Genomic DNA, 19,735 nt, shown 5'->3' on the forward strand with positions numbered 1-19,735 from the left:
AGTCAATTCTTATTTATACAAGACAAGTCTAACTCCATCCATAACTAAAACAGAGAAGTCTATTTTATTCTATAGGTATTACAGAGGGATAGTATATAACTATCAGAAAATGTTTTTCTAATTAACTTACAGTACAGAACATACTTCAGTTTTTAAAATAACATCTTACCTTTCAAATAGAACTTTAAGTTATCAGTTGAAATGAACTTGATATGTACTTCAAGAAGTAGTAGTCAAAATGGCTGTGTTTCTCTCTTTCTTTATATATATTCAGGTACATAACCAATCAAATGTCATGAAATAATAGAAGATATTGAAAGTAGCATTTTGATTGGTTGTCAATTCTAACACTTCATAAGTGTTTTGGTTAGGTAATTTACCTCAGGATATTTAATCAGGCTTACAGCATAAATTTCACAATGAAATTCCATCAAATTTGGGGAAATGGTAGGGACTGCTATGTAGTAGGGGCTATTCTATATTTGATGAAAGTGTCTGTAGTGGTTTTTCTGTAAATTACTTTCCCACCTTTTTTTATCGAGCACTTACCGGTGCGCTCCCCGGTACGCGAACCGGCAGCGTTACGGGAGTCCTCCATTTTTAGTATTGGTAGAATTGAGACACAAAATGGAGGACAAACAATTTATTTATTTATTTATTTATTCAAAGTTTTATATAGCGCGAACAAGATCCTTACAGATATCAGAGCGCTTCACAATGGCAGGGTAGTGGCAGTAGGAAAGAACAGTGGTAATGGGAGCAATGTAGTAGTCACAACATGAAGGATAATAAGAAAACAACATACATAAACAAATCAATATACAGTCAGGTGAACAGGTAATAAAACTGCACAAGTCATGGATCACATTATATAGGTGTTGAGGTACACCTTGGGTGTGTGGCAAGCTTATAACAGTGTTTTAGTATAGAGAGCGCACTGAGTGAGGGCATCGAGAGGGTGAATCTGTGACCAATGCATCTCATATATTGGTCGGTAGGACGAATGAGGCGAAGTAGTGTCACCATCAGGTAGAGGTATAATGCCAAAGGACAAGGTGAGCACTGATACCAGGCAATGTAGAGTCTCTGAACCAATACCTATAATGTTCAGGAGATCTTGGCCAGAAGGATGGTTTTCACCTCTTTCTTGAAGAGTGCAGCGGAGGAGATACGCCTAGTTTCAGGCGGGAGCGCATTCCAGATCCTGGGTGCCATTCCTGAGAAGGAGCGCTTGTAGGTTTTCTCTTTCCTGAATCTACGGGGTTTCAGGAGTAGATTCTTTGAGCTTCTATTGGACCTTGAACCTCCTGATATGGACAATTTTTGAGCGAGGTAGTTGGGTGCATTGTGGTGCACGGCCGCGTGTGTCATAACAGCAATTTTTAGTTGTATTCTGGCTTCAAACGGCAGCCATTTTAGGGACTTTAAATCTGGGGAAATATGTGAATGTTTTCTTGAGCCAGTAATGAGTCTTGCGGCAGCGTTCAGGGAGGCTCTTAAGGGTGCTGTTGTGGATAGCGGGAGTCCACTGAGGGTCACAATTCCGTAGTCGATTCGAGGGATGACTAACGCTTGTACAGCAGTTCGAAAGTCTTCAGTTGGAAGGAAGGGTTTGATTTTCCTCAGTGTGTTTATTTGGAAATTGGCTGCTTTTGTGGCTTTGCTGATGTGTTGCTGCATGTTGAGCTTGGCGTCCAGTGTGATGCCTAGAGATTTCGCTGAGTCCACGATGGTGGGTTGGACATTAAGTGCTGTTAGGTTGTTGAGCCATGTTTGGGTGGTGGAAATTTTCGCCGGGGGTGAGATGAGAAGGAACTCAGTTTTCAGAGCATTTAGTTTGAGGTGATTATCGGCTAGCCAAGATTGAGTGTTGATAAGCGTGGAGTTCAGATGTTTGATATCTTCCGGAGATTGAAGCTTTAGGTACAGTTGTGTGTCGTCGGCGTACATATGGAATTGGACATTAGAAGCTTGGAGCAAGGTGGCGAGCGGTTCCATGACGAGGTTGAACAAAGTGGGGGAGAGGGAGGATCCTTGTGGAACACCTAGATCCGCAGGCACGGGTGCAGATAGCACATTATCGATCTTGAACTTCTGAGATCGGTTGTGTAGGAAGGACGAGAACCATTTGAGAACCGTTCCCGATAGACCCATTCTAGTGCTTAGCAGTTCCAGCAGGTTCTCATGTTTGACCGTGTCAAATGCTGACGAGAGGTCAAGAAGGATGAGGAGACAGGACTCATTGCGGTCAAGAATTTGGAGGGCGTCATCAATTATGTGTGTCATAGCTGTTTCCGTGCTATGTTTCGCTCTGAATCCTGATTGATGAGAATTGAGGAGGTCAAATTGGTCAATGTGTCTTGTTAGTTGGAGTTGGACACATTTCTCCAGCAGTTTGGCCAGGGTGGGAATATTGGTGATGGGTCGGTAATTGTTTAGGTCAGTTGGATCAGCTGTAGGTTTCTTGAGTATAGGAGTGACTTGCCCCACCTTGAGGGAGTCCGGAATGAGGCCTTGTTGCAGGGAGCAGTTGATGATTTTGGTCCAGAGAGGGAGGAGCAGGGGGATGAAGTCTTTTACGGCATTAGCAGGTAGAGGGTCTGTGTGGTGGTTAGAGGGCTTTAAGGTGCAGAGCAATTTGTGTATTGTTTCTTCCGAGTAGGTATCGAAGTACTGCCAGGAAGCCATGTTTTTAGGTTGAGTGTTAGCCATTCTTGTGTGGTTGGGGAATCGGCTTACATCCATGATGAGGTCGTTTCTTATGTTGTCAGTCTTTAGCTTAAAGAAAGCAGAGAAGTCTTCACAGTGTGGGGTGTCGCTTGTTGTGCTACTTGATTGTAGGGGTTGTGCTTTTGTTTGGGTTTTGATTAGTTCGAAGAGTTTTCTTGGCCTGTTTTTTGCTTGGTCCAATTGGCGGCTGAAGAAGTCCCGTTTTGTGCGCTTTATTATCCTGAAGTAGGCATTTCTCTTGTTTTTGAGCCTTTTGAGGTGCAGTGCTGAGGGGTCCGCTCTCCAAGTGCGCTCTGCCATTCGCATCGAACGCCTATCGTCATTGAGTCTATCATCATACCAGGGGTTGGAAGTTTTGGTGGAGACTCTCTTCAGTTGCAGTGGGGCGACTTCATTGACTAATGTATTCATAGATTCAAGGTAGTGGTCAGTCAGTGATTGAACATCTGCGGCACCTGAAGGGGGAAGGAGCAGATTGCCGATGTGGGGAGGCAGAGTAGTGGCGTTGAGGTTCTTCATGTCCCTTTTCCATATTTTGGATTTGATTGGTTGTGTCGGGTTAGGTTTAACTTTTTCATTGATATAGAAGGTGATGATGTGGTGATCTGACCAGTCGCAGGGTAGAATCGTCTCCAGTTGTGTAGAATTCTCTTTGGCAATGATGAGATCAAGTATCGCGCCTTTGTCGTGTGTTGGTCTATCGCATATTTGGGTGAGGTCAAGTGCATTAAGGAAGGTTTTGAGACTGTTTACCACTGTGTCTTTCTGGTCGTTCCAGTGGAGATTGAAGTCACCCAGGTAGACTTGGGTGGTCTGCCGACCGGCATTGGAAGTGATCATGTCCATGAGTTGTTGGGTGAATATGAGATTGTCACCAGGCGGATGATAGATGAGATGTAGAGCACAAACTTGTTTGGCCTCGCTGGTAATGTCGAGGCAGAGGAGTTCACAGGAGGAGAGGGAGGGGGAGGTGACTTTAGTAACGGAGAGGTTGCTTTTAAAGATGCATGCAATTCCCCCGCCCGTCTTGTCTGAAGACCTGTCTAACCTGATGATGTGATAGTTGGGGGGGACTAGTATGTCCATAATCGGAGTAGAGGTTTCAGTGAGCCAAGTTTCTGTTAGAATGGCTAGGTCCAGATCCCTATCTGAGACGAGATCTGCGATGTCGGAGGAGTGTCTCTGGGCCGATCTGCAGTTGAGTAGGATGCATTTGAGTTTGGGAGAGAGAGGGGTGGTCGAGCTTTCTAGAGTGAGGGGAACTTTTCTGAGGTTGTTAGGGACGGAACCTCTGTTATTGAGTGTTGGGAGCCTCAGAGGGTTTGTAAGAATGGTGGGTATGGGGATGTGTGTGCTGGGTATGTGTTTTACCGGACCCGCGCCATAAGAGCGTAGTAGTGAGCAAAGTTCGCGGTCCGACAGTGAGTTGGGGACACGGCGGGGGCGGTGGGAGTTGTTGCGAACGGGGATAGTCGGCCAGCGCGGGTGACGTTGGAGGCGAGGGTATGTAGGGCGGGTGCGTCCTTTGTAGGGTAGAGGGATGATGGGAGGAGGACTGGGCTGTGATGAGAGCAGGTCTTTGATTGCGCGGATATCTTTTTTGATTTGTAGAATATCCTCTTTGACTTGTTGGAGGGTGTAGAAGGGGGCACAGTAGACACTTTGTGACCCTCTAGGTTTTCGGAGGGGGGATTAGGATGCTGATACATGCAAAAATAAATAACAAAAAAACAAAAAAAATAATTTGCGGGGGGAGCGCCAGGTACGCGCACCAGTAAGCGAACCGGGGAGCGTACTTTGGAGAGAAAAAAAAAGAATACATTTTACATCTTTTGATATTTGCTATTAAAAAACCATTGAAATTTGCATATATAGTTAGATGCACTAACTATATATCGCGCACCCGCAATCCACTGCTGATGATGTCACATATTACATCATTCATGACATGGTCAGTGACATCACTGATGACATCACTGATGACAACTCAAATGACATCACTGACAACATCACTAATGACAAATAAAATGACATCACTGATGACATCATCCAGTGACTGTATGTTTCTGTAAAGTTAAAATATGTCTTACATATTGAAGAATGAGTGGATGTATAAGTGTCTGGATGAAGGATTTAGTAGATGCATGACAGACTGTATGAGAGAGTGTTTAAATGTGTCTCACTGAGTGCATGGGTTAGTGACTAAACTGTCTTAATTTGTGCATCATTATGTCTGTTCTGTAAACTGCTGCATGTGTTGATCAGAAGCTATATGAGTAACTATATAGGTAATTGATTGGTTGCCCAAGTATTTGTATGGGAGAGTGAGTGTGTGTGTGTGTGTGGGTGGCTGGGAGGTGTGTGACTCTGTGCATAGATGTGTGAACAGTTGATTCACTAAATGTATGGGTTAAAAACTGCATGTGGAAACAGCTGTATGGGTGGTTGACTGTGTGCCTGAGTGTATTGGTGAGTAAATGGATATCTCAGTGCTATATGTCAAAGTAAGTACATATGTAAAACACAGTGCATGTGAGAGTTGAGATATATAAATTACTGTGTATAATAGCTAGTGAATGTGTGAGTGGCTGCATGGATCATTGAAAGCTTGTATCAGTGATTGTATAAGAGAGTAAATATGTGTTAGAATAAGTTTCAATAAGTAAGATGTGTATAACTGTATAGTTGAGGAAATGGAGGTGTGATTGATTCTTTGCATGACTGACTAGGTGTATGAGTAACTCTATGGATAAGTGACAATCTGTGAGTCTGTTTACACTGAGTGTATCTAAGGTTATATTAGAGTCTGAACAGATTCATCGTATTATCACATGAATGACGTCATCAGTGATGTCATCAGTGATGTCACTGACCATGTCATGAATGATGTAATATGTGACATCATCAGCAGTGGATTGCGGGTGCACGATATATAGTTAGTGCATCTAACTATATATGCGAATTTCAATGGTTTTGTGCGAGTAAAATAAGGTTTTGAAAATGCTAATCCCTAACTATATATCAGTGAATATATATATATATATATATATATATATATATATATATATACACACATATATATACACACTGAAAAAACCATAGTTTTCACACCAGTTATAGTTAGCTGGAAATTTTACCGACATAAAACCATTGAAACTCCCACGTTATAGTTAGTTGGACTCACTATAACTTGCGTGTGTAATGCACTGCTGATGACGTCACATATTACATCACTCATGACATGGTCAGTGACATCACTCATGACATCACTGATGACACCATCCAGTGAATGCGTGCCTTTCTGAAAAATAAATGTTTTATATATGTATATGTAAAGGTCCATGGAAGAATAAATGTTTAAATAAGTGTCTTAATGGATGGTTTTTTTTTTTTTTAAATTGATTGGTTAACTGGCTTATTAAGTGTATTTTGGTGAATACGGAGGAGGAGGAGGAGGAGGAGGAGGAGGAGGAGGAGGAACCAGCCAAAACCACACATTGTATGGGAGTTTTTTTCGATCCCAGAGGGCAAAACAAAAGTCAATGCGGCCAAGGTGACTTGCCTAATCTGTGGCATGGAACTTTCCAGGGGGAATCCTAATAAAAAATACTCTTTTGGAAACAACACCATGATTCATCACATGCAGCGCAGGCATCCGATGAACTATTCTGCTGCAGAGATGAGGGAACTGGCCAGTAACCCTCCCCAATCTTCAAGCCCCACCTCCAAAAGAAAGCAACCCACTCCATCGGGACCAGAGGCAAGGGAGACGATCCCTTGCATTCAGCCACAGTTTGCGGATTTCCGTATAACATGTATCCATTGTGTTAAGACCATCTCCTATGGTGAAATGAGCATAAAGCTTATCGTCCTTGCCGGGGACAACCACAAATGCCCCAAAAACCCTAATTTTTTTCTTTTTTTTTGCTCCAGTTGAGCCATTTTCAATTCCCTGTTTTTTCGTTTCTCCCCATAAAAATAACAAAAAAAATATAAAATAGTTCATAAAAGCCAAAAAAAGTACAAAATGTTCCAAAAACACAAAAAAATATAAAACAACAAAAAGAAGAAAAAAACAGTTCTTTTTAGAACTACCTCCAATTTATAAAAAAAAGCTACATTTTTTAATAACTGTCATTCTTCTTTCCCCATGGGCCGCTCCCCGGTGTGCGTACCTGGCGATCCCCCCCCCCGCGCAAAACTAAACAAAAAAATATATATTTTGCACCGCGGGGCCCTTTTATAGCCCCCACATCAAACCTAGGGGGTCAGGGGGGTCTACCCTGCCCCCTTATGGTCATTTCCCTCTTTTTTTTTTCCACCTCTTGTGTCTCTATCCTACCGAGACACAAGATGGCGGCCGGTCCGTACTGTTTCGAATGTTTACAGACACCCGAGTGCCAATCAGCTTTCCCTGCGCACCTCGCGTGTCGCGCCCGCTGCCCTCCCCGGTGCGCGGCCATAGATATATATATATTTTTTAACCTAAATTACTCAAAAACCACTGGAGCACATATCTTGAGACATAGCAAAGGCACATCGGGCTACCAGTCCCTACAAGTTTGCCAAATTTGGTGGAAATCCATTCAGCCGTTCGGGCTAAAAGTAAGTTAGACCGCCCTATGGAAATTAACATGGAGAAAACACGTTTTGGGACCCCCCTTTTATCTCGGCCACCTCTTGACGAATCCCCCCCCAAATTTTCAAGGAAGGACCCGAGCTCCACGAGGCAAATTTGAGGAAGTTTTCAGGCAGATTCGTCAACCGGCACCAAAGTTATTCACAATAGAATTTTGAGATTTTGCATTGAAAAAAATCCTAACTATAACTACCTACTGGCGACTGCCAGTAGGTAAAATATAGTTAATAGTTTTCAAGAAAAAAGTGTGATATTAATTTTTCAACTTATTGCATAAACTGAGTTAGCAGAATGAATAAATAATTCAAGGGAAATTTTCATACAAAATAGTGCATTAAAGTCTATTGTACTGGCCACACATATATAATGGTGAGTGATGATGTGCAGAATGAACAAAATAGGTTGCAGGGGGATTCTTTTTGAAGTACAGTTTTTTCCCTGCTCCAGAAACCTAAATCCTATTTGCTGGGGTTCTGGTTCTATATAACAATATTGATATCCTACATTATTCAGTGCAAAACTTGGATAATTAAAGTCTGCAAAAAGAAACACAGGGTAATCCTGAAAAGGGCTCCAATGGAGGACTGCACAATTTTGCCAAGCCATGCAGTAAACTTTAATCACAGTACACACTTACATTGAAGTCTCACAATGCCAACTTCCCCACTAAACACACTTTGGTTCTATTCCCACTCCACACGCTTTGTGTTTTAGTCAAAAGATGAGCAACTAAAAAAGATCCAGTGCAGGAAGAAAAATAGTTAACTATAACTCATTCTTTTTTGTATTATCATATTTAATAGATTGCCTTCTCCCCTAAAGGCTAGTAACTGATGTGTGTGGTTCTGAAATCGGAGTTGCCTTGGCTTAAAGGCTATCCATTTAATGATTGAAAGAGAGACAGACTAACATTTGTTGAATGTGCTCCTAATTTAAAGTATACTCTTGGCATTGTCAAACTATTAAATAGTTAAGTAAAGTATTTTCCAGAATTGAAACTGAATGTTGAATGAATGTGCATATATATGAACCATGTCAACAGAGAACCACAGTTTGTAATAAACAACAAGTTTAAATATTTGTGGCCTGGTTCACCCTGTGATGGCCTGCACAGGTTATTAGTTGGTTTCTGAATGTGGTTTGCTATTTTGTGGTTAGCATCAAATAAAGGGTCCTGTTGGGAGTTCTGGCAGTGTCTCTACTCAAGTTTTCTTATCTATATATCTTCACCTATTTATAAATTAGCATGTGAACTCTTTCTGGGTAATGAGTAAATTGTTTTTTCTTTTTTTTTCTACAGGGCATTTGGAAATGGTGAGATTTTTGCTGGAAGCTGGTGCAGATCAAGAACATAAAACGGATGAAATGCATACAGCTCTCATGGAAGCTTGCATGGTAAGTTTTTTTTTGTTTGTTTGGCTTTTTTTCGTTAGTTCTGTACGTAACCAGAAAAACAATCTAGCAGTGTAAGCTGATAAGCCATCAGGTCTGCTTGTTTTGGTTTTGATTGATAATTTTTACCTCATATTCCTCATCTTATGACTGTCCTTCAGGCCCCAAATTGCATCTGAAAACTATTTCCCCAGAAATAATAGCTCGCCAGCTACACCAGGTGGTACCATTCTGCATCATCTGCCATTCTCTGGTGTGACACCATTGGTGTATATATACAAAGCACCAACTGGCAGTTTGCTGTGCCTCATTTATGCGGATCCAAAACTTTTATCTTGCTTCCTCTGCTTTCGCCGATTTACAAAGATTTCAGCATTTTTAACCCTGTTGCATATAAGAAGATTGTCTTGTTGGACTCTCCTGAGTCTGCAAGTTGTATCTTGTATCTGAAAAAGACCCCATGACCTACAACTCTTGTTCCTTAGTAAACTTAAAGGCCATCAGTGAGTGGCAAGCCAAGCTACTTTGGCCTAAGCCTGCATTGATATACCTAAGCATTTCCCTTCTACTTCAGGGAAGTCCCAGAATGAGGTATGATCTCCCAAGAGATGTTACCATAAAATGAGGCATAGAGAGGAAAGATTTTCTTCCATGTATAAGCAGTCCAGATTCTGGCAACATTCAGCGTCTCAGCATCATTCTCCATTGTTAGGCTCCTCGTAGTCATTGGAACCAGTTCTTTCATTAAAGATGAAGGCAGAATTTTTTGTCTTAGTTGGCTAACCATGTACAGGTTGAAGCCTTCTTGATAGCTACATTCGATCTCTTCAGGTTTTCTTAGTTAACATTTGAGCTTCTCCCCAAGGTTGTACCTGATCCTGTGGGCTTGATAACTCATGGAGCTCTGATCCCTGATGCCACCGGTCTTCTATCCTCCTCATTCTCCGACCTTAGTGTCTCCACATGAATCAATGCCCTTCATGGGTTGGCCCTTGAATGTTCAGGGCCACTAATGCTGCTATCGCACTTGTGCACTTTGAGCCGCTGTCAGAGCTATCCTTTACTAATTGGAATTATCTGACTGGCAAAATAGAAAGTTGAGGCCTGTTTTGATGACTAGTCCTTGGTGCAGTCTTTCTAGAGCCCATAGTTTAGCATGGATGGAAGAATTTTGTGTGTTTTAACTCTGATGTTCTTGGCATCCTGGTGTATATTATGGCTGTACAGAAGATCACTAAAATGCTAAGAACCTCCTCCCCTCTTGCTTCACTGATGCATTTCCTCTACATGGAATCATAATAATGCATGTGGTTTGAATACTTCTCCGGAAGGGTACATCACCTACCACTGTGGCCCTCCTTAGGAGTAAGAGCCTTCATTCACTAGAGTGGTAGGAAAAGCAGTAGTAGTATTGTATTTCACTTTGTCCTATGTAGAAGCAAAATCTAACATCTTAATGGATATATTAACTGAATCCTGCAGTTTCATAGCCTCTACTTCCTTTATTGTAGGCACTATTTGAATCCTGTCCTGGCTACTTGGGAAAATCCCTTCTTGGGCCTGGCAGTCCACGGACAAATAGCTAGGCAACACAGACCAGTCTCATGTGACCCAAAGTTCCTGTCACACTGACGATTCCTTGGAAAGCTTTAGAAACAGCCGAGCTATGGCTACCTCATTGGGCCTACCTTCCCAAACTAGGCAGTTTGCCAACAGTAAAGGAAGTTTCTAGGCTACTTCAAGACAAAGCAGTCCAGGCAGAAATAACCTTCTCAGCTGATCCAAAAGCACCAATAAATGTACTGCACCTTTCAGATTAGTGCTGAATATAGGGGACGCCGTAACCAATTGCAGCAGCAGATAGTCTTCTGCTGACCTTTCTGCTTTAGAACCCTTCTAAATCCAGCCACCCCTGTAAGTCATCATCTTCCGTTGGGGTAGGGGCTTATTGGTAATATGAGAGGTTTGTCTAATTTTCCACAAATTGAGACGATCACTTAGGATCACTGGGTCGTCCAGCTAATCCCCAAGGGCTTCAGCCTTGCCATGTCCTCCCCTTTAAACTGCCATCCTTGTTTCCAGCACACGCTTCTATTTTGAAGGCTCTCCCTATGGGGTAAGTTTAGCCCTTGACTTCCACGGCAAAGTGTCAAGAAGGGGATACAAACACATCTAACACAATTACTTGGTATTACATATTTATCTTTTTATTTTAGCAACTTTCTTTGATTGGTGACAGTTAGAAGTAAAACTTAAATTTTCTCTATCGAACACAAGGTGCTCCAAAAAAAGTGGAGTGATGGCGCAGTGAATGTGCCTATAAGTGCATAAAGTGCATAAGTGCTATGTACAGAAATATGTACATGTGGCTTATAGGGATAATAACGCGTTCGAGATTAAACCCCGCTAAGTAAGTGTTGATAGCCACCATCAGTTTCTTGAAAAACAGTCAACATAAAATGTTTTTGTTGACGTTTCGGCCCCTGGACTTAGATTATTCAAAACAGTCATCAGGATACAAAAATATATAGGAGACACCTATAAGTAAGCAAACAAATTACATTAGACACTCATTTTGGGTGAGCATTCATCATAATATTGTAGTAACTGAAAAAGTCTGTCTGATATATACCAACTGATTGGGCAATTAGTCCACCAATCAAGGGAATCTTTAAACATCAGTTTTCAAACAGTTTCCAAACAGATCTTCATACATGCTGCAATAAGATAGCATAGGTAACCATTAGGATGATGTGGTCTGCCTAACCAATAAAAACTCCATTGAATATAGTAGCATTTCTTATTAAACACTCAACACTCATTGTCAAATTGCTTCCAAAATAAGTATTCATCTATGCTAATATAGCATAGGTAACATTGAGGTATGGTCACCCTAATATGCCTTGCTAATGAAACCGTCCATGAATAGAAAAGCGTTCTGTGCTAAACACAGGTTTTCAAACTGCTTTCAAAGTAAGGCTTTTTCTATGTTGCGCCTAACATACCCTGTTGATGAAAAATATCCACATGTGGAATAGCATTTGTTACCAGGCAAGCAAGCTGGATACAATAGGAGCAGATTAAAAGCTCTCCTATTTTGGATATAAGGTATATAGGCACTTTGAAATCATGTGTACATCACTGAGTTAGTGTGAAATGGACCTCAGGGAGGTTGCTCAAGTCAACAAATTCCCTGCAGAAAAGTGCACTATTGTATTGTATTGTACTGTAAAAAGAAAAAAAGTGTTTTGAGAGGCAAAAGAATATCTTCTTACCATCAGAATCAATGAAAAAAAGTACAATGCAGTTATTTTGCTTAGATAATTATGAGCAGAGCCTTTAAATTAGTCTGACACTGGTAAGAAATACAGCTGAACCAAACTGTGACCGGAGTTGCTGAAGTTTTTGAAAGGAGGCCTTTTATCATCAAAATTAAATCTGTTTTCTAGTGCGCTTTATTCTTGCACTGCAACTGGAAACAAAAATGTAGTGTCTTCCGGGGCTGTGTGACTTACTTTCTGTTTCCTAACTATCCAAACTCTGGCATCTCTTCTGGACCATCAGCTGGACTGCCGAGAGGCGTGCTTAACTTTAGAAATAACGTGACTTGACGTGCACGTTGTAGCAGCAGAAAGGGCTGCGTCTAACCTCGCACAAGGTGAATGACTCTTGAAAATAACAGAGTGAGCTGTGCAAATTTCACTTTGTAAATTAATTAAGTAATACTTTATTCGATATTTCCATATCATAAAAGTGCAAACATTCATTAAACATAAAATCAATGTACAAAAAGTATCACATACATTATACATTTTCATCTTAAATTTTTTTTTAAAACACGGTTTACAGTAAAAAGTAATTACAGAAGACTAAAATGCATTTTCAGTAAGAATCATCAATCAAGATGGGGTTAGCATTTCTATTTTGTGACATCTAGCAGCCTAGTCCGTATGAACCAAGCGCTAGAGGGATACTTTGCAATCCCACAGACAATGAACATGGAGGATGTATCAGGAGGATACGTAGTGCAATCCTAAAATCTCTAACACCCATCTCTCTGCACACAGGTTTTAACCACCTAGGTCGAGGTAACTTATAAGCCCTACAAGCAAACAAAAAGTGAGGTAGACTCCTTCTTGCATGAACAGCCTGGATAAGTAACATCGTAGTCTCTCACTCCTTTCCACCCCGCTATGAACTTTTTCAACGGGAGTGTGCCGTATCTCATTTTCAAAAAAGAGTGATCTGTCTCTAGGAATTTGGATGTAGTCCAAGAGTAGCTCTAACTTCCTGGTTGGTTTATGTTCCAGAAATTGATTGGTTAATGATCCCGCTTTGTACCTTTTAGTTCCTCGGCCTCCACCAACTCCCAGTAAAAAATTTTGACAATTTGTTTGTGAGGTGGTGATTGAGAAACCCAAAATACTGTCAATCCTAGATTCATCACCAACTGTTTTAGTTTATTAAGCCATTTTATTTTATTGGAGACATTCAAATTAATCAATTCATCCAACACCAAAGCGTATTTAGCCAGTTCAGGTGTCCTCCTTAGGCGCACCCAGAACAGCAGAGGCGTACTATGTCTCCAATTGATCTCTTACCCAAATCGATATAAAGGGGTCTTGGAGGGGTGAACTGGGGAATGAAACTAGGTCTCTCACAAACTTGTTCTCAGCTCTTACCAAATCCATTGTATTATCTCCTCCCCACAGTTCCATAGAGCCATAAACCGCCGCAGCTAGTGCCTTTCCCTCATAGACTGCGAGGGCCGGAGCTATTGGCCTGCTAATCGATAGGCGCTGGTTCCTCAATATTACTCCAGAAAGCCTTTTAAGATTCAGGAGCATTTTTGCTAATTGAGAATCCCATTTCATGTTACATAATCTGACTCCCAGATAGTCAAATTCTTCAACCACCTCCAAAGCGGCCCCATTTAGGGTAAGATGGGCTTTCCTAACCTTTTTTGAGGCTAGCACCATCAACTTTGTTTTAAAGGTGTTGAAGGTTAGCCCTCGCTCATCACAGAACACACTGAATCGATCAAGCAGTTTCTGTAAACCCAATGGGGTTTTTGACATCAGGAGAGTGTTGTCGGCAAAGAGGAGGGTAGGTGTTTTCTCCCCTGCCAGGACTGGGGCATCCGCAGAGTCCTCCCTCAAATGGTCTACCACCCAATTATTAAAGAGGGAGAACAATGTCGGAGCCATAACACAGCCCTGGCGAACCCCTCTGCTAACTGGCACCCTCTCTGTAAGTTGACCTTGACCACCCCTCCGGATTCTGGCGTAGGTATCTTCATGAAGCCTAACAACGAGCTGCAGGAGATAACATGGAAACCCCATGGCCAACAAAAGAGTTTAGCACTGGCAATTACATCGAATGCTGTTTTTAAATCCATGAAGGCCAAATATAGGCTACTCTTTGTGATGGTCACAGATTTCCAGTATACTGCACAAAACCTGATACCTGGTCAATCGTGCCTACATTTTTCCTAAAGCCCGCCTGGAAATGGGTTAAAATGTTGTCCTCAAGAGCCATGTCTCAATTCTATTAACTATGACCCTGCCAACTACCTTCTGGATTATATCAATTAAACTTATAGGTCTGTAGTTGGCAGGGTCCTCTCTGTCACCTTTTTTGTATATGGTAACGACCTCGGCACCTTTCCAGGATTCTGGGACTGGATGTCCAGCCATGACTAAGTTCATTAAATGTGCAATGAGGTCGGACCATAATTTAGGGTCATGCAGAAGTAGGTCACCCGGCAGTCCATCCGGACCTGCCGCCTTACCTGGTATTATATTGGTAATAGCATCCTGCACTTCCCGGGGGACAAAGATTTCTAGCTGCGTTTGTTTTTCCATATTATTGTTGTTATAGACCCCTGTAAATTGCACTAGATCTGCTGTCCCACAATACAATTTTAAAAAATGGGCGTGCCACTGTCGTTCTGTTATGATTTGGCATTGCCTCGACCCCTCTTCTTTCCAATTTATTGACCAAATTCCAAAACTGGATTGAATCTTTTGCATTGGCAGCAAGTTTAAGTTGCTGCCAATAATCCTCCTCCCAGTTCCTCTTAGCTACTTTGATAATCCTACTGTATTCCTTTCTAGCTATTCTTACTGCTGGGGGGTCATTACTTTTAATGGCAGCTGTTATTGGCTTCCTCTTTGCCCTACACTCGGCAGTATACCAAGGGGTGCCGTTCGAAGTTTTAGTATTACACGGACCCTTTCTCGTCTCAATAGTAAAAAAAACCTCCTATTTTATCTATTAGAATCTTAAAAGAATCCATTGGTTTATAATCTTGTGAAATGGGCTGTATTAGGCTACTCGATGTTAACTTTCTAATCTCTGTGTATACCAATTCTTTAATGCTATTTAATTTCCCTTCCTCACAGCTAACCCTACTCCATTTTACTTTCCGATTACAATTTGTAGGGATAACTTCTTTAGCAATCATCCTCGTGGTATTCATTGTGTTAATCTTATTCCCCCAGGTAAAGCTCATACAGAGTGAGTTATGATCACTGTCCTGAGATGGCCTAACCACCATGTCTACCAAACTATCCCAAGATTGTATGTCCATCAATATATAGTCTATACGTGAAGGACATCCCAGTCTATTATATGTCATTGCCCCATCGGGATCTGAGACAGTCCTCCCATTGAGTGCCCGTAAATTGTGTTCTAGTGTTAGAGCATTCATCTGTATTGCTCTAGCCGACCACTTCTTAATGGGCTTTAAATTGACCAAGGGGATAGATTGCTTCCAGTCGTCTGCATTGAGTCAAACTATCTCCTCATCATCTAAGGGTTCATAGGTGGTTAAAATCGCCTCCTACTATCACTTTGGACCTTGGTGGGATAAACGCCAATGTTTCATCAAGTAGGGTTATTGTCGGTGACAATTGCCCACCCGTAGAACCTCTAGCATATACACAAAACGGTTCTAATGTGGTTCCCCCCGTCGGGCCCCTCAGGGATAGGTGTAATAAATCATTTGAGGGCAAATTGCGGACAGTGATAGCCCAATTCAGTGCCACACTGATCCATATGTGTAGACCACCCAATGGTCGTCCTCTTCCTAATGTAGTTGCAGGGATAAAATAAGTGGCATACCCATTTTTATGGAGCGGAACCATGCTCCATGTCTCTTGGAACATACAAATATTAAATGAATCAATAAAATCGTTCCATTCAGGAATAACCCATTTTTTTTTTGCAATCCAGCTATATTCCAAGAGAGAAGGCTAATAATATTCGAAGTTGGAGCTGGTTCTCTATCTTTTACATTGGCTAATATCAATGCTCCTTTGTCTACTATACTAGAGCTAGTTTGTTCATGGCTATTTGAAAACTCTCCCGGACAGTCATACTCATGACTACTAGAGGGTTCCCCTTCTCTCTCCCCGATATTTGCAATAAGCTCAATATCAGAGATTTCATGACTTCTGGATGTGGACAGCTTCTCACTGCCAATGCGCTTGAGTCAATCCACATCTTCCAACCCATATAGCAACGAGAATTGGTTAAATGTTGGGATATTAAAACCATAGTGATCCATATTATGCCCATTTGCAACCTGATTTCCCCAAATTGGTTTTTGTGGATAGCTGAAAGTTCGATAAGTGTAACCATTGAATCCTGTACTATGCCTATTTAATGCCCAGTGTCCTAAGAAGGAACCTTGAGGATTCGAGAACTGAGTTTGGGGGTAAAAGTAACTTAGATGGTGCGTTGAAATACCTTCACATCCTCCTATATCACACCAATCACCAATGTGTCTGACTGCTCTGAAGTTTTTAAAATTAATGATGATAATATCTCCTGTTCTGTCTTTGGGCCTAGTGCCAATCCAATTAACACGCCTAACACTTAGAATTTCTCCGTTAATATGAGCTGGCAAGGGTCTGTTTTTACACAGCCAAAATATTACTTTTTTAAAAAAATTTTTTTTTTTAATCTTTATTGTCAGGAAGGCAAAAGTTATATTCACAGTGACACATGTAGCTCGCTTTCGCATATCAGTAGTATGTGTAAGCAGGAAAAATGAACATAACAGATCGTGTTTCCATAAGTATCATTCGCTACCCTGTTCTCTGCACGGAGCAGTCAGGAGTGACCAATATACACAGATTGTGGCATATCTTCGCATCATGTCCATATGTCATTCCCTGACAGTACATTCCTGGTACATTTATCCGTTTCTAACAAAATTAACTTTTATAAACAGCAAAAACAATAAAACCCAACTAAGGTCATCACTTGGTAATTGAGTGTTTCCATCCACAGTCAGTCTTCGGCCAGTACACATGTTCAGCACTATGTCCGAGGTAATGTATCATTCCCGCACCCTCCCGGCACCCACCAGCACTTTGCATGTAAACCCATTTCGTCTAGTCCTCATCCTCCTCTGAGTCCGATTCTTCGCCCTCTGGCAGGGGTGCACATGGTTCTCCCCTATATTTGTTCCATGGCGCCCACACCTTATTCCATTTGCGGGGGCATGCCCCCAGCACATAGACTGCCCTCTCTTTTACCATTAGGAGGTCCATATTCCTGATCCATCCTGCTACCGTGGGTAACTCCGGAACACCCCACCTCTGTGCAATGTCTCGTTTGGCCACTGTCACCGCCAGCGTAACCCATAGTTGTCCATACCTGTCCAGGTCAGTAGGATCCCAAATGTTCAACAGGCACTTACGGGGCTCTGGCAGGACTGATATTTCGATGGCCTGGGAGACTGTGCGCATAATCTGCTTCCAGACTCCCGGACCCGAGGGCAGTCCCACAACGTGTGTAGCAGAGTCCCCTCCTCCCCGCAGCCCCTGAGGCAGAATGGGTGTGGTGCCCTCTGTATTCTGTGAAGTAGCGTTCGGGTGTAGTAAGTGCGATGTAAAATCTTGAGCTGCACTAAGCGGAACCTGGCCGATATGCCTACCTCTCGTGGCGACGCAAGCGCCTCGTTCCATTCTGTATCATCCATTTCACCTAGTTCCCCCACCCATTTCTCTTTAAGTTTCTGTGTGGGGTCTGGCAGGTTGTTAATCAGTTATTTATACGTGAGAGAGGTCGCTTTGTGTTCCATAAATTCGGTCAGTAGCCTGTCCTCCAGTGGTGACGAGTCAGGGAGTGTGGTGGCAGGTGGAATCGCCTGTAGCAGGGCGTGCCGGATCTGTACATATCGGAATGTTTCAGTGGGGCCCAAACCGTATTGCTGTTGGAGTTGCGGAAATGCAAGAACCGTGCCCTTGTCCCAAAGGTCTCCCACCACTGAGATCCCTATGGTGTCCCATTGTGCGAATCCCTTACACGACCGCAAGTTTCCTAGCGCTTTAGTGTCCCACAATGGCGTTAACCTGGTGATTTTCCCCTTCCACCCCAGACGTGATTGTGCTGTATGCCATAACGCCGCCGTATGAAATGTTGGGCCTAGTAGGGTCTTTACTTGCGAGTAGTTGTATAACACAGAAAGCATGCCGGCAGTCCCCAACTGTGACCAATCCGCCTTGTACGCGGGGTCGTCCCGCGAGATGTGGATCCAGTGATTAACTATTTTAAGTTGGGACGCCCAGTAATATAATTGGAGATTGGGCAGTGCAATCCCTCCCTCATACCAGCCCTTCACCAATTTATCCTGTGCTATTCGCGCTTGGCCATTGTTCCACAGTAAGCTGGATACTAGTGCAGCGACCTGTTTGAAGTATCGCGGGCTCACCATATAGGGGGAGTTTTCGAGCACATAGAGAAACCGTGGGAGAGCCATCATCTTATAGAGCGCCGCCCGCCTTAGGAGGGTCAGCGGAAGCGTAGCCCAGTATTTGACGTCTGCACGAAGGCGTGCCAGAGGTGGCAGCAAGTTCTCGGTATAAAACTTCGCAGCATCGGCAGTAATAAAGATTCCCAGATACTTAAAGGAGGTGGTTGTTATCTTTAGGGGACAGTCTGCTTGCAGCACTGGGCCCGGGCCCTTGAGTACATACAGTATGGATTTGGACCAATTTAGGGTATAACCCGATGCCTTGCCGTGTTCATCGCACAGAGCCAATAGGGCAGGGACCCCCTCATTGGGATTGATCATGTAGATCAGCATATCATCTGCATATAAGGAGACTTTGTCCTCCCACCCTTCTTCCCAGGTGATGCCTCGGAACAGTGGCGTTGCTCTGAGCAGGATTGCCAACGGTTCCAGCACTAATGCAAATAGAAGGGGCGATAGCGGGCACCCTTGTCTAGTTCCTCGCCCCAGCGGGAAGGATGGCGAAACGTGACCATTCGCAACCACCTGCGCAACCGGTGATGCGTAAAGCAGCCGCACCCACGCAAGATACTTTGGGCCGAATCCCATTCGGGTCAGGACAGCAAACAAGTACTCCCATTCCACCAGGTCGAACGCCATTTTGGCGTCTAGGGATAGTATCGCAGCTTGGTTCGAAAGAAGATGCGCCCGTGCCAGTACCCCATGCACCCTCCTTAAGTTCAGCGCTGTACTCCTGTGAGGCATGAAGCCCGATTGATCGGGGTGTATCAGGGTGTGTAGGTGCTGGGTCAGACGACTGGCCAGGAGTTTCGCCAAGATCTTCGCTTCTGTGTTGAGCAAGGAAATGGGCCGGTATGAGGCGCAGTCAGTTGGCGGTTTGGCTGGTTTGGGAATGGCCACGATTGTGGCTGTGCGCTGGTCGAGTGGGAGCAGCGCCTTATCTACACTTTCAGTGTACATATCCAAGAGGGGCTTGGCCAGCACCGAGGCTGTCGCCTTATACCACTCCACGGGTATCCCGTTGGGTCCCAATGCCTTGCCGGATTGTAATGCTTGTATCGCTAATTGGATCTCGGCCTCTGTTAAGTCCATGTCTAGTTCTTGCTGCGCATCTTGTGAAAGCACAGGGATAGTGATGTTCCCGAGCGAGGCCATTGCCTCCTGCTCCGAGACGGATCGTGCCGGCGTGTATATCTCCTGAAAGTGGC

General features: G+C 43.1%; 1 protein-coding gene across 19 annotated transcripts in view; it reads left to right on the forward strand.

Moving 5' to 3' along the window:
• The window catches only part of LOC147727467 (ankyrin repeat domain-containing protein 17-like), a 1,323,072-nt gene that overhangs the window by 254,724 nt on the left and 1,048,613 nt on the right, over positions 1-19,735 (forward strand). For all 19 annotated transcript variants that reach the window (XM_086961534.1, XM_086961542.1, XM_086961537.1 and 16 more), the window contains exon 7: positions 8,670-8,764. In XM_086961534.1, the coding sequence (XP_086817660.1) occupies positions 8,670-8,764 (95 nt within the window). The remainder of the gene's footprint in view (positions 1-8,669; positions 8,765-19,735) is intronic.

This window comes from Lissotriton vulgaris, chromosome 3_1, assembly GCF_964263255.1.
Source record: "Lissotriton vulgaris chromosome 3_1, aLisVul1.2, whole genome shotgun sequence".
Lineage (NCBI taxonomy): Eukaryota > Metazoa > Chordata > Amphibia > Caudata > Salamandridae > Lissotriton > Lissotriton vulgaris.